The 27,782-nt window shown below is 40.2% G+C and overlaps 1 protein-coding gene across 1 annotated transcript in view; it reads left to right on the top strand.

Annotated features, from left to right (window-relative positions):
- LOC309545528 (angiopoietin-2-like) overlaps window positions 1-27,782 on the top strand; it is a 61,251-nt gene that overhangs the window by 30,568 nt on the left and 2,901 nt on the right. The window contains exons 4-7 of the mRNA XM_082244740.1: window positions 2,578-2,810; window positions 11,027-11,151; window positions 17,501-17,602; window positions 20,200-20,366. Of these exons, the coding sequence (XP_082100866.1) occupies window positions 2,578-2,810; window positions 11,027-11,151; window positions 17,501-17,602; window positions 20,200-20,366 (627 nt within the window). The remainder of the gene's footprint in view (window positions 1-2,577; window positions 2,811-11,026; window positions 11,152-17,500; window positions 17,603-20,199; window positions 20,367-27,782) is intronic.

The following is a 27,782-nucleotide window of genomic DNA, read 5'->3' as shown; positions in this document are numbered from 1 at the left end:
GGGGTACCGCCAGGGAGCATCGCTGGATCCTGCGACGTGACGCTCACAGGGGGGTGGAACCGGCGGCAAATTTGAAAAGTAAAACACACAAACACACTGATATAATGTAATCCTATTGGATTACACTACAAAATAAAATAAATTGACATTAGTTTGCCCCCCAGTGCCCTTTCCTGCAGTTTTACTGTACTTTATATATATATATATATATATATATATTTATATATATATATATATATATATATATATATAGATATATAGATATACACATATATCTATCTATCTATCTATCTATATATATATATATATATATATATATGTGTACAAACATATCTATATATATAAATATATAATATATGTATACGCATATATATATATATATATATATATATATATATATAATATATGTATACGTATATATATTTATATATATATATATATATATATATATATATATATTTAACTTATTTATAGTTATTTATTATATTATATTATAATTTATGATTTTGTGTTTCCAACTTTATCATACCCGAGATGTTATAAAGAAGAACGCACAGTAAAAAAAAACTAGTTTGTTTGGGCTGCTCGTCCTTAAGAATTACTAGCAAAATAATTGTACCGCTTTCAGCACTTAAAATCGGAAACAATCATACCGCCCGGGAGGTTAACTGACAATTGCACATGGGTCGTGCGAGGCTGTACACAAATAAAAATTGATGTTCTTTTGTTTTTCCACAAATAGAGCTTTCTTTTGGTGGTTTTTGATCACCTCTGCGGTTTTTATTTTTTGCCCTTAAAAACAAAACACTGACAATTTTTAGGAAAAAAAACAATACTTTTTACTTTTTGCTATAAAACATACCCAATAAAAAAATGTAAAAATCTAATTTCTTCATCAATTTAGGCCAATATGTATTCTGCTAGATGTTTTTGGTAAAAAAAAAAAAAAAACCCAATAGGCGTATATTGATTGGTTTGGGCAAAAGTTATAGCGTCCACAAACTATACAATATTTTTATGGAATTTATATATATATATTTTTTTTACTAGTAATGGCAGTGATCAGTGATTTTTAGTGGGACTGCGACATTGCAGCAGACAAACCTGACAGTTTTTTCCCCTATAATCATCCAAATTAAATTGGAAACAATGCACTGCTGGTAGTGTTTTTCTAACGCTAAATAACACATTTCCATACTATTCTTTTAGGCCCCTTTCACACATGCTGTCCGTTTGTCCGTTTTTCATCCATCCGTTGACGGATGAAAAATGGACATCAATGTATCTCTATGTAAAAACGGATGACAACTTATGATCATCAGTTAACATCCGTTTTCATCCGCTTCCATCAATGTCCGTTTTTTTGAACGGATGAATGCCGTATTTTTTATGCGTCAAAAAAACGTATCGGACGAAAAACGGATGAAAACGGATGACAACGGATGAAAAACGGATGAAAAACGGATGACGAAGGATGAAAAACGGATGACAATGGATAAAAAACAGATAACAACTGCCGAAAAACGGATGAAAAACGGATGAAAACTGAAGAAAAACGGATGAATATCGGATGAAAAACGGATGAAAAACGGATGAAAACTGAAGAAAAACGGATGAATATCGGATGAAAAACGGATGGAAACACGGATGGAAACTGATACATTTTGACGTGACTGAACTGATGAACTGAACAGACTGTAGGTGTGAAAGGGGCCTAAGTAGGACTGATGTGAATGTGTAATGTATATGTAAAGCGCTGCGTAAATTGACAGCGCTATATAAGTACCTAAAATAAAAATAATTATGCCTTCTGCTTTTTTTTTTACCTTAACATATTGAGCACAATAAAGAAAACATTCTCCAGTAAACTAGTTGTTAAAATTCTTACCCCAGCACAACTTTCAATGATGCTGGCTCCTGCTCTTTCAGTGCTGCTTTGCTGAACATCAAAGTCTGTTCAAGAAAGCGTTAAAGCCAGCCATACATGGATCTAAATTCGGCTGGTTCAGCAGGTACCAGCCAAGATTTGATCCACGTATTGACAGGCTGATTGTACCCAAGTCAATCCATTGATCGATTTAGGTACATCCAGCCTGTAGGATTTTTTACATTATAGCCACTAGCAATAATCATTGTGTTCCTTGCGCTCTCAACCCCCCCCCCCCCCCCACAGTCCCACCCGCCCATCACGAGAACAAAAAAGTAGTGCGAGAGGTATTCCCCAATCAACACTGACTAGCGATTTTTCTTTCCTTTTACCCATGGTGGAAAGAAAGATAAATGCATCATCTATGGGCTGCTTAGCAGTGGACAGTGCAGTCTGAAGCCAATATGTTAGCTTGGAGAAGGGACAGGGTAAGAAGATGGAACCTGAAAGGGAAATCTCCCAAATGGGGAGAAATATTTGCCATAGTTTAAACCTTTCGCTACTATTCAAAGCAAACAAAAAATAATAATTTTGCCTTTAGATACTGTATATACTTTAAATTTAATTCTTACCATAAATGATAATCCAAAAGGTGTGTGAGAATTATGTATTACCCTTATGCTCTCAGCGTTATTTTCTTCTATTTCTAGTTTTCTGGAAAATAGAGTCTTGGAGGTGGAAGAGAAGTATCGAGAGGAAATAGAAGTGCTAAAATCTGAGAAACATCATGTAGAAGATTTACTCTCCAAGCAGAGTGGCATCATCACGGAAATGGGGCAGCAGCTCAATGATGCAATGCAGAACAACAGCATCTTACAACGGCAGCAGGCGCAACTCATGGAGACGGTGGGCCAACTAACCACCCTGGTATCCCAATACAATCGTTAGTGCAAATTTATTGTCTATATAAATAAATAAAGAAATGCCGAAAAGTAGATGCTGTTAGGACTAAAGCCACAAACTGGGAAGTGTCATACATATTATTATTATTATTATACAGGATTTATACAGCGCCAACAGTTTGCGCAGCGCTTTAAAGTGTGGGGGAAGGCAATACAGTTACAGTACAATTCAATACAGGAGAAATCAGAGGGCCCTGCTCGTTAGAGCTTACATATTACTTAAGGCCTTATGTATTTAATCAGTTCATATCTTGTACATTTATACACTTTATGGACCATAGGAATTTTTATTTGCCTGTTTATTCAACACTAACTTTGTCACTTCTTCAAAAAAAAGTAACGTAATACATGCTTTTCCTTTTTTTTTTGGGGGGGGGGGGGCAAAGTAGAATTCCCCGTCCCAATATTGTCCTGCAACACTATTTTTTTATGTGATCTATAGCCAAGAATTATGAGTACAAAATGAGTAAAAACAGAAAGGATGTTAATAATGATTAAAAATTTAAATAGAAATAAAAAAGCCAGCAGAAAATGTATATCAATAGGGAGAAGGGGAGGAAAGAGTTTGTTAGGCCTGATTATGGTTAACTAAAAGTTAAGGGTTAAATAGAAATACATTTTATTAAAAACTTTTTTTTTTACATGTAAGGTCTCTTTATCTGACTTCATATGCGGATCACACCTTTGATCTACATAAATTAAATTACACTGTACTACTCAGTGGGTTCCATGCAGTAAAGCAGATAGCATGCGGTTTCATAGGTTGAACTAGATGGACTGATGTCTTTTTTCCACCTTACCAACTATGTAACTATATATGTAGGTGTCCAGACATATTTTCCCTAAATATTGCATGCGATCCTGAAACTGTCAGATCACTACACTGTTTTGCAGGATTTACTGCAAAACGCTTAAAACTCTTGGTAAATACCGCATAAAAAGGCATTAAAGTAAATTCACAGAAGGAAATAAGTAATTAAATGCATGCTGATTTTAAGGAATTTAAAGATATAATAGCTAATATGGAGTAGTCCCTGCCTTTTTGGATCAGTTCTCTCAACAGTTATACATAGAAACCTAAACATGGAAATATGGAAATCATTGATTTACTTAAAGTATAACTAAAGAAAAAACTATTTTTTTTAGTTTGGGATAGAGTGGAGGTGGATTAGAACACCTGGCAGGTTTATATTGTTGTCTGTGCCCCCATTAGATTCACCCTATTTGTCCTGTTTACCATTAGCATTTAAGGTGAAAAAAAAAAACAAATATCCCACATTTTGGGTTTTCCCCAGAAAAGTTTTAGGCTACATTCACACCTGAGCGTAGCGTTTTTCGCGCGTTTTTTACCGCGATTTTACCGCGATTTTTGCGGCGTTTTTTACCGCGATTTCACCGCGATTTTTACCGCGATTTTTGTGCAGGCGTTTTTAGATTGAATAGAGATCAATGGAAAACGCCTGTAATCTGCCCAAAAAGAAGCTCATGTACTTTTTTGAGCGTTGGGCGTTTTGTAAACAGCGTCAAAACGCTCAGATGTGAACAGGGGCCATTGAAATGAATAGGATTTGTCTTGTTGGGCGTTTTGAGAGCTGATCCTAGAGCAGAAAAACGCCCCAAAAACGCCCCAAAACGCCTAGATGTGAACGGAGCCTTAGAGTGGACATCTTCCAGTGACAGGGGTTATAACCCTCTCTTACTCTATCCAAAAAAAACAAAAAAGTTTTGCCTATAGTTCTACTTTAAGGAAATAGACTGTGCACTTAGTAAATGAGGTAAAGCTTCACTTTACAAAGAATACCCCAATCACATGCAAGGAAAAAGAAACAGCATTTGTGTTTGCACGTGATTAGATGATGGAAGTCAGCAGAGATCCCCCTCATTTACTAAGCTCTGGAGCAACTTCACTTGCATATATATCTCACATATACAGGGCCGCTCATAAGGCAGTACAGCCAGCCCTCCTGTACTGGGCCTGGACCCCATCAGTTCAAAAGGGGGGCCCAGGCACTTGCTGAGCAGGAGGACTGGCTGTACTGTCTTATTGCAGACATTGATCCTCTTATCCCCCTGCAGCTCTACCAGTTTCCCCTTCTCTCCCTCCCCCTCGCTGCACTGCAGGGGTATTGGTCCTAAAACATGCGCCCCTTCCATTTGCTGTTCGGGCCCCCCTGTGTGCCCCTATCCCCCCTAGCGCTTCTCACTTCTCTCCTCTTGTCTCTTGCCAGCAGCTGCTGCATGTGGGATGTTTCAGGATAAAGATTGGGGGGAGGGGCCGGTAAATATGCACTTTACTGGCCACCTTCCTTTCCAAAATAAACACAGTGAGCGATCAGTACCAATCACCCCTGCATTTATTCATCAGTGAAGCACATAAAACTATGTTTACTATGCTTCAGTTTGTGAATGAGCATGAAGCCTCAGAGTGATTCTAATTCATTCATTTGTGCTGCTGAGGCTGCAGAGAAAGGGACTGATGTCCTCAGTCACTTTCGGGAGGGGGGGGGCTGTCAGATAGGCTGTATGTAAAAGCATCCCTGCACATATATATCATATATCACACATATATTTGAATATATCACATATATCTATTTTCTCCTGTCATTTTGCCAGATTTTTGGAGACTTTTTTTGTGTATATACAATCATATCCATCATTTGCTGCAAAAAAAATTCCCAATCACTCCAAACATAATTCAATGTACATGCATACAGTATGACACTGGTCCAATCCCTTGTTAGAACATATATCACATTTAGTAGGGATACTTTACTTTTTCACAAATATCTTCTCACTGACACCATTGATCTTTTTAGTTATCTGTAAGGGGGTAAATCTTCCCACTGACAAGTGTAAGAAGCATTCTTCCCACTGAAATCACAATCATTTTTGGCAGGGGTTCCCTGGGACTGGAAAAATATTTCAAGGGTTTGATACACCACGTGTGTCCTGTAAAAGCAGCTTGCCCTTGAGTTGGCATATTTGTATGGTTTAAACCATTTTACCTCTTTATTAGCAATAAAAACTGACAGGGGTTCTTCCCCACTGTATCCATCCCACTGGATATCCCATGAGATAAAATACCGCAAATTTCAGGAAAATACCGCATGTGGTATTTTAGAAGTGTTTATTTTTAAATGCCCAAAAACTTTATGAAAAACACTATGTGGTAATTTAGTGGATTCCGCTTTGTGAATGAAGCCCAATGACACTTACAGATTATTTACACAAACATACTGTTTTTTTAAAAAAAGTGACAGTTATTTTCAGCCAAGTCTAATGAAATTGGAAAATTACAGACGTGTGACTAAAGTTAGAATGCCTTAGGCTTGTGGTAAAGCATTGTGAATTGATTCTAATTTGTAAATATGTCACATACCTCAACTTTACTGTTAGTAGAGTAACAAATATAATGGGTAACTAAGATTCATGAACAATATTTAACATTTCTGGTCTGCCAATCATATATTGCAGAGATGCTAATCACTCAACCATCTATTATAATGTGCAATTCAAATATTTGAGGATTACCTGCATTTGAACAGGGCTAACAGATGTTAAAGCAAAACCTAACCTGTTGATTTTAGGCGGAACTCCACCCAAAAGGGGAAGTTCCATTTTAAGGACTCGTTCCCCGCTCCTCTTGCACAATTGGCACTTTTGAGGATCGGGGGGGGGGGAGGGGAGCAGGTACCTGATTTTGACAGGTACCTGCTCCCACTTTCCCAGTTCTTCTTCCTCCTTCCCTCCTGCAGTCTTCTGGGACACTGACAGGTCCCAGAAGACTGCATCCACCAATACAGGATGCGCCGCGTGACTCGTGCATATGCAGTGGTTGCCCAGATGCAAAGTCACAAGCTGTCACAGCTGGATGCCCATAGTGGAGCCGCCAAGGGAGGAGGGAGGAAGAAAACGGATGCGGTGAGCTCACCGCTGGACCATGGGACAGGTGAGTGTGTGTTTTTTAAAAAGTCAGCAGCTACACTTTTTGTAGCTGCTGCATTTTTTTTTTTTTTTATAGGTGCCTGGAGTTCCTCTTTAACTTTTTCTCAAAACAGTTACATCTAAGACATGCTGTGAATAATAACTAGATTAAGATGGAGGTTGGCAACCCTTCGATTGAGATCAACCCCTCCATTGCAGGTAGGTGACGGGTAGATCGCATCCCTTCCTTGCTGACCCATGGAACCTGGGCAGGAGCGGCGGTGGTATTTACTGGAACTGATCCTTGAATCTTTACCCTGCAGCTGCTGAAAGCCTGCTTCTCCTCCTCTCCCTCTCACCAGCATTCAGTGGCTGCAGGAGGAATATACAGAGGATTAATTCCAGTAAATGCTGCTCTTACTACCACTCCAGGTTCTGCTTCCTTCTGCTGCCCAGGCCCCTTGTGTGCTCCCCTGATCCTTCCTTCCTTGCAGCACTGCCGAAATCCTCCTGTCCTTCTGGCTGCTGCAGAGAATTGTTTTAGGAGGGAGTGTTTTCATTCATAACTGAAGCATAGTAAGCTTTCTTTAATATGCTTAGGTTTGTGAATGAACATGGAGATGGTGCAGAGCTCTTACTGTTCATTCACTCTGTGCAGCTGGGGCTGCAAAGATGGAAATTGAGGACTGCGTCCTCATTCTCCTTTCTCTGTCTCAAAAGTGAGACATCAGGGGTCTGTTTATACCCTGATATTTCACCAAAGCCCCTCAATAGGGCTGCTAAAGAAACTAAAAAAAAACAAAAAAACTAAAAATGTAAATAAAAAACTACTAACACTGTCCACTGCTTTATTTACACCATCCACTGCCCTCCTGACATCATTCACTGTCCTACTGACACCGTCCACTGCTCTACTGACTGACACCATCCACTGCTCTACTGACTGACATCATTCACTGCTCCACTGACTGACATCCACTGCACTACTGACTGACACAGTCCACTGCCCTGCTGATACCAACTTCTGCCCTACTAACACATCTACTGCTTTCCTGACACCATCCACTGCCCTATTGACACCATCCACTGCTCTACTGACACCATCCACTGCCCTTCTAAAACCATTCACTGCCCTACTGACATCTTCTTCTGCCATACTGGCACTGTCTACACACACTGTCCACTATTCTACTGACACTGTGAAATTCCCTGAAAATTTATGTGTCACCGTCCAACATTAGGGTTCAATTAAAAATAAGCTTTCTTAAACTACACATTTCCTAAACATCTAATGTGATATACCTTAGACTGTGATGAATGTAGAAGCAGATCAGTATTTATGTGACAAATTATACCAGTCTGTAATGCTTTATGTACAATAAATCATGCACTTTAAAAGATTGGATTACACATTAGTTGCAGCTTTCAGTGTAGTGTTAGTGGATCCCCAGTGATTTTCAATCTTGTAAAAATGTGCTTTACGGTCTGTGTAAATAGCATTTCTGAAGCAGTAATGCACAACATACATTTATTGCTACATAGGTAACATTTCATGAGTCACAAATACTTTGCTTATTTATTAACACTAACACAAGAAGAATCTTGTATGGACATTCATACAAAAAATCCTATGTTCTTTTTGCCACTATTGAGTCAACTCATTTCTTTCAAAAGCTCTTAAAATTTGGTCCATATCTGCCATTTGAATGTAGTCCCAGATGTATTAGGCAGGTTTTATTAAAATATGCATGATTTCCCCAAAGGAAACCACATTTACACTTAGAATTTCTTTCCCAAATGGAAACCACCCTGATAGTTAGAATTTCTTTCCCAAGCGGAAACCACCTTTATAGTTAGAATTTCTTTCATTTGAGAAAAACGTTTTAATCCAACTTCTTCAATTTTTTTGTCACTATGGCTGAGGATAAACATCGATTTGACCCCACTGACTATTAGAAAATTGAATGAATCTTCCAAAAACGAAAATGTTTGTACAAAGTTCTACTAGTATATGGCCCGCTTTGGGAAAACCAAAGTTTCTCAGACTGGGTGAACATTTGCCACCTGCAGTGCCAGTTAGAACATCCTGCAATCTACCAAATAACTGAAGTGACACAAGTACATTTAGCACTTTCCTTACTCTTCTCATTGAGAAAAAGGATGGCCAACCAGGTCAAAGGCAGATTTTTTAACAAATTCTGTGAGCAATACCAAGTACTTCCAATGTTAAAAGTACTTGTCATCTTCTCCATAGGGTACCTATAAATGGTCCGATCCTCACCCAAGTTTTACATATGGTGAAATTTTGTTATGTATTGCTATTCCAGGAATCCATAACAACTAATCAGAACCAGCTTTAAATGGTAAAAAGCATACCTGGGCTCAGATAATAAATATTAAAGTGCCCCCATCCCCAGACTATGGACATTGCGCTATTTGCATATTTTTAACAGCAGTAAAAGTTGATTTTAATGTGAATGTATTCCTTCTCAAACATCCTCAAATATCACAATAAACACTCTGAAGTTGGGTTTTAGTGGGTTTCTAACAGCTAAAGCTGGTTTTACACTATACTATAAATTCGGACGATAGCAATTTTGAAAAACAAAAGAATTTTCAGAAGGGCTAAAGATACTATCATTATGTAGAGACCAAATTTAAAAAAATAAATGTTCAACGGACATAAATTAACCGGTTTATGGTTCGGTTTGGTCACATTACAAATAAAATTGACCTCTCGACGTCCCTTCTGTGTATGCCCACTTGGTGTACCGTACGTTCGTTGTGGACAGATCTTTCTGTCCCTTTCGTTGTCGTTATCTTTACTTCGTTAGCATCCCCGTAGCTCTCCATCCAGTATGGATCATGTGGATGAGAGGAGCATTGCCAAAGTAATTATTGGTATCACGGCAATACAGCAGGCACAGGAGAAGAAATTTAGAAGACAATAGACCAAGCAATGGCTGAGAAACCATGAAAAATATTAGCTGAATGTGTATTTGAGCTTAAGTAGACGAAAGATCCTTGCGTCTCTATGTTACGTTATTACAAATTTGTTTACATCAAGGTTAAAGTTAAAATTGAATGATTTTTCCTGTGCGAGAAAGCCACTAACCTTACAAATTTCGTTCATTCAATAAAAATATTTCAAAATTTTAAATCACGATTTCGGGGTTTAAAAATTTGAAACGGATTATAGTTCGTCATCCATTAACTATCAAAAGATCAGCAAAACGTTCTAAACAATAGAGCATGGCCAGCATTAGAATATCTGCTGTTTGTTTACATTAGTGAGCTGACAGCATTGAGCTGTCACCGCTGACACGGCTTCCATTTTCACCTGTCTTCCTTCCTGGTTTGTGAACTCCGGCTGTGCGACTGGTCAGAGCCGCGAGGATGTCACTCCCGCATGGCCGTTCCTTTAGAGCGCATGTAACAGAATGTCACCAGCTGCATGTACAGTAAATATCTCCAAATTATGCATGTTTAGGAGATATTTACAGTAGGTAAGCCTTATTATAGGCTTACCTATAGGTAAAGTCATCCATGGGAGTTTACTCCAACTTTAATGCCTTCATTGTGAACTTTAAAAACTAAAGCTGAAGTCTGGGGAGACGAAAAAATACATTTGCAGCTCTGCAAGAGTTAAATACTTGTTTTTGCCAAGGGTATCAAGAATAAGAATTTACCTTAGCCCTCATTCTCCCAGCAGGCAGCACTCACCTCTTCTCACCAGGTTTGGGCAGACCCTAAGAATCCTCATATACAGCGCATGACTACTGGTCCTGCACTGTACCTGATGATGTCTTAATTATGATTGCTGTCTGGAATGCTAAAGAAAAGAGGCATTCAGGGACAGGTCACAGGGAAAAAGGAGCCTTTTAAAGATTAGGTAAGGTCCTCTTTCCTTGTACCCTATGAAAAAAACAAGCATTTAACTGTTGCAGTGCAGGGGATCCCTACCACAAGGATATCTTGTTATTTCCGCGAGAGTGCAGCTTTAATTTCTCCACAATGCTTATAGCTACAGAGATAAGTGGGTGCTTTTAAAGTGTTTTCACTGATTGTGGAATACATAAAGACACCAGTGTGCATGATCTTGGCACAGGTTCATGTTAGCATTTAAGTGTTTGGTCCCGAATACAAAGATAGATAGATAGAGATCTTAGATTCTTTAAATTTAAGAAATGTTTTTTAAGAGTAGAGAAAGCTTATATTGTCCATTCTTTCTCCAGTCTGCTCTTAGTTACATGTTATATATGTTTTTTTCTAGATATTCCAGTCATACCAAAGGAAGAGCTAATGTCTTTCCGAGACTGTGCAGATGCCTATAAATCTGGATTAACATCAAGTGGAGTCTACACTTTACGCTTTTCTAATTCTACAGACCAAATAAAAGTGAGTAGCTACCACATATAATGTATGTAAGCGGCTTGCTCCAACTGTGTGCTTTTTAGAATTTTAGTGCTCCACATTTAGGTACAAATATAACTTGCAGGGGTAAACATTTGGTTGCAGAACTTAGCCATGTTTTCCTGCTCCCCCTACATGTTCTGTAACAAACACTTCATTCATTAGAACCCACTGCACCTGCCCTTGCATTTATTCTCTTCCATCCAATGCTTCATAATCCCCAAGTTCAGTATCTCTACTGAAATACAGAAATACCTCATGTAAAAATGCATCCATAATCATTAGCAGCCAACACATGCACTTTCCTCCCTGTATCCACAAGCAATGTATCGCCATGTAAACACTCATCCACCATCTTATGCCCTAAATCCAATACACGTACCTCCATCCACCTACTCCTAGCACCAGCAGCCCCTCACTAAATGAACAGCAAGATAGCATCAAAAATGATGAAAATAATGTGCATACATCTAATGCTGAGTGTAGCAGTCTTAATGTATTGAAAGTGATCAGAAATGGTAGAAAGCAGCTCTTAGTCCTGGTTCACACCGATGCAAGTTAAAGTTGATGCATATTCCAAATGCATTTTTCAATACACATTTTTGATCCATTGAAGTCTATGAAACCAAAAACACAACCTGCTGATCCCTGGCCCTTTCCATAAAATGCACAGATGTGAATGTGACCCATAAGAAACCATGTTAAAGTGGAAGTAAACTTCCATCGATTGTATATACCTATAGGTAAGCCTATAATAAGGCTTACCTATAGGTACTGTAAATATCTCCTAAACGTACACCATTTAGTAGATGTTTTCTGTATATGCAGCTGATGATGTCATCGGTGCAGGCGCTGTGAAGGAATGGCCACCCATGCCGTTTCTTCAGAGACCTGTGCAGTGAGTGGTGGCTCCCCCACGCATGCCCGGGAGGGATGTTACGCGGCTTCGGCCAGTCACACAGCTGGAGTCCACGGACCCGGAAGAAAGACAGGTGAAGATGGATGCAGCCTCCAGCGATGACAACGAGGGCTTTGTTTGCAGGCAATTTTCACATAATGTACTAGTATGCCATGCATACTAGCACATTTTGCCCTTACTTTGCAGGTCAGAAAAAGAAAAAGGCAGCGGTCTACTTCCTCTTTAAATGGACTGTAGTGCATTTCTGAAAGACTTAAAACGCACTAATAAAATGTATAGGAGTGAACCAGGCCCTAATATCAAACATAGATTTTGTTTTCCAATTGTGTCAGCATCATTTGCTTTACTTTGCGTCAGATGAGCAGCTAAAGTATTAGCAATGCGCTAATGTTGTAAGGGAGCATCCAAATCCAACAAAAGTCCAGATTCTTATGTCTTACAAGAAGAAAAACAGAAAATACAAAACTGTTCGAAAAAAAAGGCATCAAATATTTTCAGCACCTTTGTTGGCCAAATGAGTGTCTTTAAAAATGGAGTTTTCTGCAAACCATATGGGCACTCACAGAACATGTGTTAACACTAGAGTGTTTGATGAATAATAGTAGCTGTCTAAAGTTACACAGAGCATACCACCTGGCTGTACATTTTGATGATACTTTTCTACGTAGATGCTTTCCGGGGTGAAATGAAAGAGCATATAATGCATGTTAGCACACCATTAATAAGTTACAGAAAGAGGGCAACAGTGCTAGTTAACAAGACTTAAGTAGAACTGCATATACGTCTTGTTTGACAAATATGAATAATGCTGTACCAGAGAAGGTGTTAAACTACCTTATTATATGGATGATATTGTTCATTGTGACAGCATGAGAAGTATTTAGCACGTAAACTTGAATACTGCTAGAAAATAATTACTGGGACCTCAAACATTGTGCATTCCACATGTGCAAAGAATTTGACCACTGCAAAATAGAAGCCACCTGCTTCTTCTGGTAAATAGTATTTATCATTCTTTTTGCACTAATAAGTGAAACAGAATGGAATAGAATTCATTAAGCACAACACTTATGGATAGTGTTACATTAAACAGCTCGGTGCTATATATTTTGATTATTGAAAGTACAGAAGACCAAATTAAACAAAAAAGAAATAAAAAGGAAGGTAACTCTAAGTCAGTTTACATTGCAACTGACAGGTACAATTTTCATGTGTGCATCCATTTATAATGAATATGTAAATTAATATTTTTTCATCTGGCTTCAATATTTTGAATCCCTAACCTGGATACAATTAGCAGACCAAGACTTCTTTCTGACTTTTCTAAACCGTATACTTATTCTCAGGGCTTTTTTTCTCAGAGAATAGGTGCACAAACTCCCCCCTTCTGAGTCACTTCTTGTCTCCACCCCCTACCTATCTCCGAGCACCATCCCTTGGTTCCATCCCTTACCCACCTCCGAGCACCATTCCTTGGTTCCATCCCCTACCCACCTCTGAGCACCATCCCTTGGTTCCATCCCCTACCCACCTCCGAGTGCCATCCCTTGATTCCATCCCCTTTCCACCTCTGAGAACCATCCCTTGGTTCCCTCCCCTACCCACCTCCGAGTGCCATCCCTTCATTCCATCCCCTTTCCACCTCTGGGAACCATCACTTGGTTCCCTCCCCTACCCACCTTCGAGCACCATCCCTTGGTTCCATCTACTACCCACCTCCGAGCACCATTCCTTGGTTCCATCCCCTACCCATCTCCGAGCACCATCCCTTGATTTCATCCCCTAACCACCTCTGAGCACCATCCCTTGGTTTGACCCCCTACCCACCTCCCAGTATCACCCCTTTTAGAGAATACAGAACCAAGTATTATTTTATGGTGCTAAGTAATTTGTATGGAATTTGTTCCTAACAACAAGAAAAACAGTAAAGTACATCTCCCACAGCCAGCAGCAATTGACCCTTCCCAGCAACAATAGATTCCCCCAGCAACAATAGACCCCAAGAACAATAGATCCTGGCAGCAACAACAGATTTCCTAGCAGCCAGCGCAGCAGCAATAGACTCTCCAGCAACAATAGACCCCCTCCCTCAACAGTAGATCCCTTACAGCAACAATAGACCTCCCCAGCAACAATAGACCCCCCCCCCCAGCAATAATAGACCTTCTCAGCAACAATAGACCTCCACAGAAAAATAGATGCCTTTCAACAACAAAAGATTCCCCAGCAGCCTGCAACAATAGACCCCTCCTAACAGAAGAGCTCTTCCAATAACAGTTGACCCCACAGCAACATGAAACCCCCCCCCCCCCCCCCAGCAACAATAAATCTCCCACCAGCAACCATAATAGACCTCCACAGCAATAATAGACCACCAAAATAGATCTTAAAACAATAGATCCCCCAGCAGCCAGCATCAATGGTTCCTTCAGCACTCCCCAGCACCCCTTTGTCATAACAATCTTTCAGTACTGGCGGTGGCGGAATGTTTCCGCTGAAAAAAAGCCAAGCTTATTCTGGGCCAGTGACTTAGGTGAGGGCCAACACAAAAGCCAGGTAACTAACATTTGCAGAAGGAGATCAACCATGGCAAGGCCTTGTGTTATTTTCATGACATGTTTACTTTAAGTAAACACTTTGCTAACTCAGCATCTAGGCTGTCGTGTCAGCAACCCATCACCCCCTCCTAGCCAGTTGCAATTATGGTGTACTTACTTTCAGCATATGACTGTAGTGTATATTTACTTACCTTTCACCTGGAATTATCACAGATGAGAACTGGCATGCTGCATATATACCTTGGAATATACAGTATGTGTTTAGATGGCTGGTAGAGTTTGAGGTGGTTATGCTTTTCCTCTGTTGCAATAAAATAATTTAGAAGGCCAATGAGAGAAGAAGCTAGATGCAGTAAAATTAGGGAGAAGTAGTTATAAGGACATTACTGTACCTTTCCACAATTTTGTCTTTTTGTTAAATAGAAGGAAACCCTATTGCAGGTATGCAGTGTTTGCTTAATAGGAAGCCCCATGCTTTTTACCTAGCACCCATGAGGATCCATGCAGGGTAATATAGGCAAGTGTCTTCTTTTGCAGGTTCCCAGCCTAGCTTTAGATACAAAATGGAACCAGTTATGAATCATATAGCACTTACAGCAGTCAATCTATAGTTCTTTTGTGTAGGACCTCTTTTTATTCCATCCAGTGTCTTCCTGTTCCTAGACCCTACCACTGGCACCATCTATGAAGTCTAGTTTCCAGAAACAAGAGAAACAAGAATTGGCAGGGTGTGCCTATCAAACTCATGATAGGATATACTGTATATATATATATATATATATATATATATATATATACAGTATATGGATATATATATATATATATATATATATATATACAGTACTGTGCAAAAGTATTAGGCAGGTATGAAAAAAAATGCCAGTATATTAGGAATACTTTTAGAAATAAAAATGTAAATCATTTATTTTTATCAATTAACAAAATGAGTAAAAAAAAAGTAAATGAACGGAGGAAAAATTTAAATCAAATCAATATTTGGGTTGACCACTCTTTGCCTTCAAAACAGCATTTTTTTTTTAAGGATTTCGGCAGGTAGGTTGTTCCAAACATCTTGGAGAACTAACCACCGATCTTCTGTAGCTGTAGGCTGCCTCAAATCCTTTTGTCTTTTCATGTAGATCCAGACAGACTTGATGTTGAGATCAGGGCTGTATGGGGGCTAAACTATCACTTCCAGGACTCCTTGTTCTTCGTTATGCTGAAGATAGATCTTAGTGACATTTGCTGTATGTTTGGGGTCATTGCCCTGCTGCAGAATACATTTAGGGCCAATCATATTCCTTCCTGGTGGTATGACATGATGGATAAGTATCTGCTTGTATTTCCCAGCATTGAGGACGCCATTGATCCTGACTAAATCTCCAACTCCATTTTCAGAAATGCAGCCCCAAACTTGCAAGGAACCTCCACCGTGCTTCACTGTTGCCTGCAGACACTCATTATTGTATGGCTCTCCTGCTCTTTGTGGACAAACTGCCTCCTGCTAAAGCCAAATGGTCCACAACTCAGTCTAAACAATGGTGTCCTCAGTGCTGAGAAATACATGCAGATTCTTATCCATCATGCCATCAGGGAAGTGTTTGATTGACCCCACATTTATTTTGTAGCAGGACAATGACCCCAAATATACAGCCAATGTCATGAACTATCTTCAGTTTAAAGAAGAACAAGGAGTTCTGGCAGTAATGGTTTGGCCATTGTTGAGTCTATCTGGAATTACATGAAGAGACTTAAGGCAGCCTACATCCACAGAAGATCTGTGGTTAGTTATTCAAGATGTTTATAACAACCTACCTGTAAAGCTCCTTCATAAACTGTGGGCAAGTGTACCTAGAGTAATTGATACTGGTTTGAAGCCAAAAGGTAGTCTGGTCCCCCTCCTCTCCCCTATGATACCTTCTAGCACCCCTATACACCTCAGTGACACCATCTAATACCCCTTTTCATTCTTTTTTACCATCTGTTACCCCTCCTAACACCCTGAACACCATCTGGTACCCTCTCCTCTCCCCAGTGATACCATAAATTATCCTTCTTTACACCTATGGCACCACCTAGTTCCCCTTTCTCATTCTTTTGACACCATCTGGTACCCCTCTTCACACCTTTGACACCAGCTAGTATCCCTCTGCTTCCCTGTGACACTTTTCGGTACCCTTTTTCACCCTCTAACACCATCTGACATCTCTTTTCATCCCTGTGACACCACATGATACCTCTCCTTACCCCTATCACTCTCTGATACTCATTATCCTCCCTCTCCAAGACAACTTCCAATACCTCTATCTCTAATTTGATATCCCTTCTATCTTCTTTACAATGTCTCCAGGTTGACAAAACAGCCGTCTCTCTCCACACATTGTGGGTCTCTCCAGTACATACATGCTCACACTTTAAAATGTTGGAGCAGAACTAGAGTGTCTGGCAGACTTTACAGAGAGACATGGGATATGCTGTGCCCAGGTGCCCTCTAGCAGGTGTGAGTGCAGCTATCTGCAGTGGCACCACCAGAAATTTCCCACATCCCCCAGTTTGAGAACCACTGGGCATAACGTGCAGGGGTGTCTAGGCACAGAACTTGTGCAAATACGCTCTGCTGCTTCTTTCTAAGCTAAAGTTTGAAAAATAAAAATCTTATGTTCACATGATCTTACTACATTGCACATTTTGATAGAAAACATGAAGGAAGAAATAACAAATTAAGCCGATTAATGAGACTTGGTATACGGCCATCAATAGAAAGTGACTAAGCAGTAACTCTCTCAGATATTCCATCCTGCTATGCCAGTAAGCAACATATTTCATTTTATTAATAATGTTTCTTGGATCTCTGCAGGCAATGTGTGATATGGATACTAGTGGGGGAGGCTGGACTGTTATACAACATCGTAAGGATGGATCTGTAAATTTCCACCGAACCTGGAAAGAATACAGAGAAGTAAGAAGTTCCCTTATTAACCTGTTCTGTATTGTATAATATGAAAAACACTGCCTAGCCTCAAAATGCTTTCATGGTCAATGAAGAAAGTCCTTAAAGAGACCATGTCACAAGACCTGTTTCTTTTCTTAATGCTGCTTATATGGTTGGCCTTTATCTCTAAATATTGTGGGGGTTTGTTTTTGAGTTACAAGCCCTAATTCACAGGATTTGGACTATGTTGGATTCTATTGTGTGCTGATCATTGTTCCTGCTGCCCCTCCATCTTCACTCCCCCCTGCCCTTGCTTCTACAACAAATTTTGATATGTTAGGCTCTCCAGAGTGCCTTATATTCATGTTAAATATTATTGTGGGGGTGGCAGAGGAACCACACAGAGAAGTGTGTTATTCCAAGGTTTACCACAAAATTAGGGAAAAAAAGCATGGGGAAAAAAATAAAACAAACACAGCCACCTACTATAAAACTGGTATTTTCAAAGGTGTTTCACACATTAATTGAATAATGTTTAATAACTAGCTGTTATATTAGGCAATAATAACTACTGTGATAGAGTGAGGCCTTGCCACTGTGAAAATGTAGGAGAAAATGACACAGGGTTCACATGCTTAATGCAAAGTTCCAGACTATCTTTTCTGAGCAAAGAAAGCTGTGTTTTTGGTTTTCTCCAGATTCTGTAGTCTTAGATTGGGGCATGGAGCTTAAAGGTTCCAAAGTGTTTTGGGTGGGACAGAAACTTCAACCCTGTGTCTGGATTTTACTGGGTTCCTGCAGCCTGTGCGAGTACACAGGTGTGCAGGGTCGTTATATACGCAAGCCCTCCCAGTTTGGAGTCAGCTCCCATATTGGAGACAGGAGGTCTCACCCAGGGGTCAGAGGAGCCCCAGTCAAGAGTCAAAAGACAGGAGGTCTCAACTAGTGGTCAGAGACGCCCCAGTCTGGAGTCAAGAGACAGGAGGTCTCAACCATGGGTCAGAGGCACCCCAGCCAAAGGACAGAAGGTCTCATCCCAGGAATCAGGTGGGCTCCTATCGGGGGGGGGGTCAGGAGATCCCCTATCCAGAGGCCAGGAGTGGGATGTAAAGCAGGGTGCTCCGAATAGAGGCTAAGTGAGCTAAGTGAGCCAAGTGAACCAGGAGAGCTGGGCCAAACAGTGAGAGGGATTGGTAAAAAGAGCATTGGTGCTGCTGACAAGGGCACCAGGTGTGGGCAACTGATGTTTATGTGAGCTTTCCATTTTGTTCAATAAAAATGGGCTGCCATGTCCTAAAATACATTTTGGACTGGTGCAACTCACTGGGAAAAAGCATCTGCCAGATGAGTATAATCACCCCAACACCACACTACTTAATTGTTTGATAGGGCCCTGCTCTGTTTGTGTGTTTGGTTAACTTGTTTTATATATAGTTTGTACAGAGTATACTTACGGTATGTACATTTTAGGGGATTACACAAAAAATGTTTTTTTTTGTGTTACAAAAAAAAAAGAGTGTATATTAGAGCATAGATCCATCAACACTTTAATATATCCTTAAACCTTAGATACGCTTTACCATTTTTGTATAGCCACATTAAAAAAAAAAAACTGTATTTGTGCATAGCCCTGATTTGCAAAGGTACCCTTGAAGGTCAACTATCTTCATTTTAACAGCTGAGATTTTTTGATGGGTTTCACATATCAATGGAACAATGTTTGTTAAATGATTTTCTTAAAATAGATACTATGTAGAATATACTTTTCTGACAGCTGTATCTGCAATACAGTAGTAAGCAGAAGAGTTGCACATACCACTTCACTATGTTTGTAATAAAGCGGGTCAAGAGAGATTAACCGGTTCATGAAGCACATAGTGATGTGTATGCACATAGTTCTGTTGTTTTTATTACCACAGAAACAGGAATACATGTTACATCTGCACATTCATTTCGAATTCCAATAAATTAATCTTTGAAAAATTCTAAGTGGTTCAGTTTTCATTTGTTATTTACATAGAGAGACATATTTCTAAGGATCATATCCAGCATATGCACTTAGTTCATAGTAGATGTAAAACTCAAAATATTGGAATGCACCTTAATGTGCAAGTGCAGAAAAGTTAGGTTTCATATACAAGAACATCATGAGTTTGATGCACTTTTCTAATGAACTCCAGGGGCTGTTGGCCTGGGGCTTGAGTTTATATGCTGAACTGAGTTTGTATTTGGATCTAATGTCTATGTTTAAACCCTTATATCTATTATAAAAATAGAGATAAGCAAATCAGTTCACATATTATCCAGATTTCTCAGATTCAGCTAATTTCATCTTTAAGAACTAATCACACATTTTTATTCCAACACTGTATATGTATTTCCCGCCATGAAACATGAATCTAGACAATCAGAATTACCCAATTTGCAAAGCAATTCAAGAGTTGGGTTCAGTTCTAATATTCAAGATATTCCCATCTAAAATTGCTGAATCTAATTTTCCTGCATGTGTTCGTATTATTCATTTTGAAAAAGGGCTGATACAGAACAGTGTTTAAAGATGTCCTTTGCTAGTGTTATAAGCAGCTTTTGATCATTGATAACTGTAACCTTTTTTTTTTTAATAGGGTTTTGGCAGCACTTCTGGAGAGTACTGGCTGGGAAATGAATTTGTCCACCAGTTGACATCTCAAGGCTCATACAACCTAAGAATCCAGCTAAGAGACTGGGATGGAAATGAAGCGTATTCACTATATGATTCATTTTCTCTTGGAAGTGAAGAACTTAACTACAGGTGGGAGGAAATAGCACTGTGTATTTGTAAAACCTACTAATTAAAGTGTTACTAAACCCAGGACCTTGCATTTACCATATGTGGTCTCCCACAGTACACAGAACATGGAAATTAAATTATTTTGGTAAATATAAACTACTAAATACCTTTTCTCATCAGCAGTATATACTGAGTCTTTTGACTTCTATTAGTGGCCGGCTAAGCACTGGTTAAAGCTTGTAGGAGGAGATTTCATTCTCTCCTCTGACTGTCCCATGAGGCTGCATGACCCCTGACTTTGTCTGGTCATCGTCAATATTCAAGCAGAAAAATAAAAACAACTCAAGTGTAGTCAAGATGATATCTAAGATATTCCAAAACCAGTCAAAATGAGTAAAAATGTCTCAATAGCTTGAGGCAAATGAAGTTTTCTAAAATCACAAATCAAATTTGTTATTGATAATATTGTATCTATTTAAAAGGCCATCCAATTAATATATGTTGCTATCTGTGGCCTTCAAATTGTAAACCACTATGAAATTTTATAGCGTAACAATACAAATAATGGCTGATCTCGTAACTGGAAATATCACCAGTCTTCTTCAGAGGACAAAACTACTTGAAGCACTAGGGTAAAAGTCTGGACCTCCATGCTTACACCAGGGTAGTGAAGCCATAGAATGAGAATAGCAGAGTCAGGAATAACATTTTAAATATTCCCTTATGGCAAGTTTACTTTAAAATAAATGCTACTGACTACACCTCGGGAATGGAAATGTCCTTTTTTTATAACTCTAAGGGAGTTTTCAAGCAAATGGCTAAACCCTCAACCTTGTAAGCTTGAATACCTCGTGGATCCCTTGAATTGGAATTGAACACTAAGTGATCGATTTACTAAAGATAAATAGACTGTTTACTTTCCAAGAGAAGTTGCACTTTGTGAGTGCAAATTTAATAGTGATTGATGTGAAACTTTAGTGACTTTTATCATCCAATCATGTGCAAGCAAAAATTATGTTTTGCAATGGGGAATCATTCCCCTAAAATGCATATACCATAGCCCAAGTAAATATACAGCTAAGTCTTTCATTTCATTCATCCAATTACTATACCAAGCTCCAAAGGTGGTCATCAGGGGGGCAGGTAGGATCTCACCCAGTTTTGATCTACACAGGGGAACAAGACAGGGCTGCCCATTATCTCCACTTCTATTTGCCCTTGCTATTGATTAAGCCCATGGCAGCACTTATTTGATCCAATAGGAATATTTGTGGGTTTCAATATGGGAGCCTACAAGGGAAAATAATGTTATATGCAGTTGATATGATGCTCATGTTAGGTGATACTGCATCCTCTTTTAAAGGGGTAATGGTAGTAATCACTGATTTTGGCACATACTCAGGCCTACTTATAAACTGGTCTAAGTCCTCCATGATGCCTCTGGATGTAGGGCCAGACTTGCCTTCTCTGGTTAAAGCCAATATACCTATCTCCTCTGTATTCAAATACCTGGGTATTTGGATGACACCTCGCCCCTTAGATTATATAAGCCTAAACTTAACATCCCTACGCTCCAGGTTGGTCAGGCCAGCCTTAATAAAATGATCCTCATGCCCCAACTGTTGTATGTCCTCCAGAATTCCCCAGTAGTCATCCCCCTGAAAATGTTTTGTATTATAAATGCCGTCTTTAGATCCCTTTTCTGGCTGTCCAAAAACCCAAGGGTAAAATTGGAGCAATTTCAAAGACCCAAAGATGCTGGGGGTCTGGCTCTCCCCAGCCCCTGGCTCTATAATTTGGCCTCCCAAATGCAACATATAGCGCAATCCATGCACTCCGCTAATGTGATAAATGAGAGGGATGGGGACCCTTCCACTAGACTATTTATACATACACTCGGTGTGGAAAGAACTGAAAGTGGATTTGAGGGGCTTGCCTTCTGCAAATCAAATAAGTTGTAGCCCACATACGCCCTAATGCACAAACCTGGAACAAGGTTAGACAGTTGCAATAAATTATGGGCTTCACAAGATTTAGCCCCATCTGGAGTAATGCATAGTACCCAGAACTGGTTAAGCTAAGCTATGGTGCAAGATGGACACTCTTCGGGGTTACTCATCTGTGCCATGTTTTCGCTAATGTCAAGTTGTGCTCCTTTCCAAATTTACAGGAGCGGTTTGATTCCCTGATTCAATGCTATTCTACTATATGCAACTTCACTATGCGATAAAAGCACAAGGAGGGCCTGATACATGGATACAATCGCCCGTCCCGATAATCAATTACATGTCTGAGGTGGACTCCTATAAAGGATTCATATCTTAATGTTACTCAATGCTGTTAAACAGTTTCCTATGGGACCATCCCATTAGAGTGATATCTAAGTGGGAAAAAGACATATTTGAGGAGGAGCAATGGGAAGAGGCTCTCTTGGTCAAACAATGTTCCCTGAATGTGGCACAATGCCTCTCGTATCGGTATCTGCTCCTGCGGGTTCACTACCCACCAGTGAGGCTGTTCCACATGGGCAGGAGGGAAAATCCCACATGTACTAAATGCAGCAGGGACCAGGGAGACTTGATAGTTCTTATTTGGCTCTGCCCAAAGCTGCATAGATATTGGAAGGGTGTCAACACCACCATTAACCAGGTGTTTCAGGTCCAAAAGCCAGATGAACCAAAAAAATGCCTATTGGGGATTCTGTGTGATCTCCCTATCTATGAAGTTTCTAAACAGGCCGTAGCGCGGGCATTGTTCCAGACCCGCAATTTAATACTTCGGCACTGGTTCTCCACTGACCCCCCCTACTCTAAGGGAATGGATGGCCCAAATGGGAGATACCCTCTAACTAGAAAAATATATCTTTCAACATAGGGGCAGCTTTAGAAAATTTATAAGGTATGGGCTTCTTGGTTAGACACGCCAGGCCTAGTGCCTGTTGACCTTATTATGGACCGCCTAATAATTGGCAGGGGATGATAGTTCAGTTCTCTTGAAGGGCCAGTTCACACCTTAGAAATGCAGTCCAGATGCATTCCGCATGCTTTTCTGCATACACATTTTTGCCTCGTTTTATATGCTTTCCAGTGCAGTTTAATGCAATTTTGGTGCGTTTTTGATGCGTTCAAGTGCTAATTTCCCCCCTTCTTTTTTCTTTACCCTAAATAGGGACATGTCTGTTCCAGTGCATTTTTGGTGCGTTCCGGTGTGTTTTTGATGCATTTTACCACGTTCCAATACAGTTCAGTGCAGAAAAAAATGCAGCATGTTCTTTTTTTTTTCTTCTGGAACTGGAAACTCACTGGCCTGAACTATGCGTTTTTGATGCAGAAAAAAAATGCACTGGACCTCATGTGGTGTGAACTGGCCCTAAAGGCATATAAAAGCAGAGGTCTGTTGCTTCTGTTAGCTTGCATGCACTGATTTTACACTTGTATTTGTAACAGATCCAGAAAGACCTGTCGTGTTATGAAAGCTCATGTTAGAGAATGTGTGATGATTAAAAGAAGGAAGAGGTTAGGTGATAAATACCATGTTAGCCTTTCTTGTTTTCCTCCAGCTTTATTCTCAGGAGACTTGATTGCCAGACACTGGCAACCCCCTAGCTCACTTCAAGACAAACAGGACATGGGTCTGTGTGGGTTGGAAGTCCACTTGTTTGAAATGGACTGTTGTCTTTATCGTCTCAGGCAAACAACGCTTCAGATAAACAAATGGAAATATCACAGGGTATTTAAGTTGGCTTGGCACGTCTGTACCAGGCATGTTCTGCTTTTGTCCTCACACAGACATCAGACCATACTAAAGGCTTTGATGATTCATCCAATAGGAAAGGAAACCATCGCTGAACTAGCAGACCAAATATTATCACAGAAGGGAGAGAAACAAAAGCACATATAAACTTAGAGAAGCAGTACTACCTCATGTGGACCATACATCATTTAACACATGCCTTGTTTTCCTATACAGTTACTGTGAACATTTTGGGAGTAGAACTGAGCAGCATGCAAAGATCATAGCCCCTTTAAAAAACAATAAATATCTACCTGCCTAGTATTGTGTAAGCTGATTCCCATTTGCAAAACGGTTTGTTTACATTTTGGATAGGGAAGGGTTTGTCAGTTGTTTATTACTCTCTGTCTCTCCATCGTAAAGAATTGCCTTCACTTCCTGTTGCAAAGATGCTACAGGACTTGAATGGAAATGTCCGCACAGTGATTGGAAACATCACCTTGACTTGTTGTCATTGCAACAGGTGTCCAGATAGAAGAATATCTCTACTCATGTTTTGGTGACAACTGTAAATTTGGATTCCCCTTAATGCCTTACTCCAGGATTCCTTTCACTTTAAAGCAGGGGTCTCAAACTAGTGGCCCCCCAGTTGTTGTAGAAGTACAATTCTCATGAGGCTTTGCAAGGCTGACAGTTACAAGCATGAGTCCCATAAGCAGAGGCATGACGGGACTTGTAGTTCTGCAACAGCTTGAGGGCCGCCAGTTTGAGACCCCTACTTTAAAGGGATAGTTCGCCTTTACCACAAAACTGCCTATGCAGATGAGGGGCATCTGTGGATAAAAATGAACTGTGCAGTCCTGACTAAAGTTGAATAAAGCCCTTGTTATAGGTGTAGGCTATTTACATACCTTATGGAACCTGACTGGAATTTTTCTGGGACATTGCTAAGTGAGGCCTAGTCATCACTGCTCACTTCCACCATCACAGGAGAGAGCTCTCAAATGCTGAGCTCAGAGCTACTGCAGCAGGGGAGAGAGAGTATATGTGAGGGGATTTGAATCAGAGAAAGAGCTCACTCCTGTGATGAGTACTTAGCAACATCCTGGGAGTATTCCAGTCAGGCTTCATTCATCTTTAGTCAGAGCTGCACAGTTTGTTTCAGGCTAGGTTTACAATGATGCAATGCGGGAACCACAGAAATTCCTGTGTGGGTTCCCGCACCACATCAGACCTGCAGGCTGTTCACACTGCTCTCTGCGAACCGCTGTGGGTGTCAATGTAAAATGTTAATGACACCCCCAAATTGGTTTGCAGAACGAGGTGCGATCTGTGAAATCAGACAGGAATTGGAAAACCCATGCAATCTGATTCCATTGCAGACCAAAAAAAAGTGTCCTGCACCATTTTGGCCCAAATGCAATGTGATTTCAGCCATACAAACTGTATGGCTGAATTTGCATCACCCATACATCGCATGTAATGTGCACAGCAATGCAGTGTGAATCACATGCAATGTCTGGCATCGCAATGGTGTGAACCCAGCCTTGAACTACAAACTCCCCTTACCTGCCTAGGCAGGTTTTTTGTAAAGGTGAACTATCCTCTTAAATAGTTCCTTCAGCCCAAACTAACTTTGTCATTTACTTATAGATGTGCCAGCTGTCATTATTGTATAAGCTGTTTCTAGTATCAGCTACACACTGTATACATTGGTGTGTTCCTGGCAGTGCTACGATGACTTCCCGTCTGCTGCCAGTATGAAGTCAAGTCGGGCTGAACGCTGCTCAGACATTCACAGTAAGCCTTGGGTTTTATCATTGAATGCAAGTCTTCCTGTGATTTATTGAGGTAGAGATCATGACAGCATCCACCTGAGCCAATCAGAGGAAGCCTTGTATTCATTGATAATTAGCAAGGCTTCCTGTGAATGGCTAAACACCTGAATTCATTTTGTTCAGGAAGACAGGAAGTCCCTATACCGCTGCTGAAACACAGCACTGTATAAATTAAGAGTTAAGGGCCATACACACTATAAGATTTTCTGAAGACTTTTTCCTTCAGATTTACCTTTTCTATGTAGTGCAAGGGCCTGCCAGATTGCATACTAATTGAAAGTGTTTAGGTTTGACCTCATATTATATGGTTTTGGTAAATCTAAAGGAAAAAGTCTTCAGAAAATCTTATAGTGTGTATGGCCCATAAGGGTTTGACTTTCTGTCCTGGTGAAAATGGCAACAAGGATGAGAAGTGGGTGAGGATCCTCCAGTGAGGACAAAGAAAACAACAAAAACCTGATAGATTCTAACCCTTCATCAATCTCTCCCAAACTAGAACAAAACAAGTTTGAGTTATACTATAATATGAATATTTGGGTAAAGTTGCATGCTTCATTTAGTAGTGAAGTATTTCAATGTTGTGGCAGACAATTTATCAATGGCTATAGATGAAAATAGTGCCTTTGTTCAGCAGTGTAAGGGTCCCTCATCATTGGGGACAAGTGGGTCTTGCCCACAAAAGAGATTATCCTTCACTTAGTCTAGGTTCACACTTTTGCCGATCCTGCATGCCGTGCTTGCGTGGGCGTGGCATCCTATTCATTTGAACTTGTACTTGTGGTAAACATGGGGAAAAACTCTGACACTTTTTTAAAAACATAGGTGCTTGGATTTGCATGGTGCTTCCGTACCATGTGGTTTCATGCACCAGAAAACACAATGCGTTTTCTGATGGATGAGAAAGCCATTAAGTTAAGGGCACCTCTGCAAAAAAGCAGCACATTTTGCCTGCAGGTCAGGAACAATGTTTGATTATGTATGGGTTACTGACTGGCACAAGTGTAAACCCAGCCTTAGTCATAGCTTCCTGTTTTGGAGACAGGTTGCTGCAGGAGAAGTGTGTGTATAGACTGACATGCAAGGAGCATGTGTCCAGGCGTGAAAGGGCAAACCTTGTGTAAAGGTACTTCTGTTAATGAATAAAAGTGGTCAGGAGCCCTAAAACACACATTTCTGAGTAGACTGAGGTCTTCATTTGGAGTTCAATTTCACAGTATACATGCATCAGTGTATATAATATTTAGAATTTAATTGGCTAAAGTTGGGTTTTATGGCATTCTACTACATGCACCACTGCTCAAATGGTAGACTTTATTGATAACCACAGTACATCATTTAAGCCCCGTACACACACGCAGATCGTCGTCATACAAATGTTCGTCTTTTCTCCCCGGGATGTCGGTGTCTGTTGAAAAGTGCAAAGACAGCACAAGGACAGCACAAGAATTTTGTCCGCAGACTTCAGCTAACTGCAGAAGTGATGTCATGTAATGGTTAACTTTCCCTGTGTTTTTTATTTTCTGAGCATGCCCAGTCTTGCAAATCTGCGGTCTGTCGGCCGAATTCTGTACTGACAGGCGAACAATCGTCCGTTCTGGTGTCTGCAGACAAAAATTTTCATGTTTGCAAGAAAGACTCTTGTCCGCGGATTGTGTGCAGACATCTGTCGGAGGCACCAAACTAACACGCGTACAATCGGCAGATCTTTTGTCCGCCGACGTTTGTATGACGACGATCTGCGTGTGTGTACGGGGCTTTAGAGTCTGAAGTCTATCATCTCCACTTTAGCAGATATGCAGTGCCTGTTCATCTCCTCCCTCAGGTGATGGACTGTATCCTGCTGGTGGTGTATTACAGAATGTTACTT

The sequence above is a fragment of the Pelophylax lessonae genome, assembly GCF_965119305.1.
Source record: "Pelophylax lessonae genome assembly, chromosome: 2".
Classification (NCBI taxonomy): Eukaryota; Metazoa; Chordata; class Amphibia; order Anura; family Ranidae; genus Pelophylax; species Pelophylax lessonae.
The sequence above is the reverse complement of the archived record's forward strand: the minus strand, read 5'-3'. Positions and strand labels throughout refer to the sequence as shown.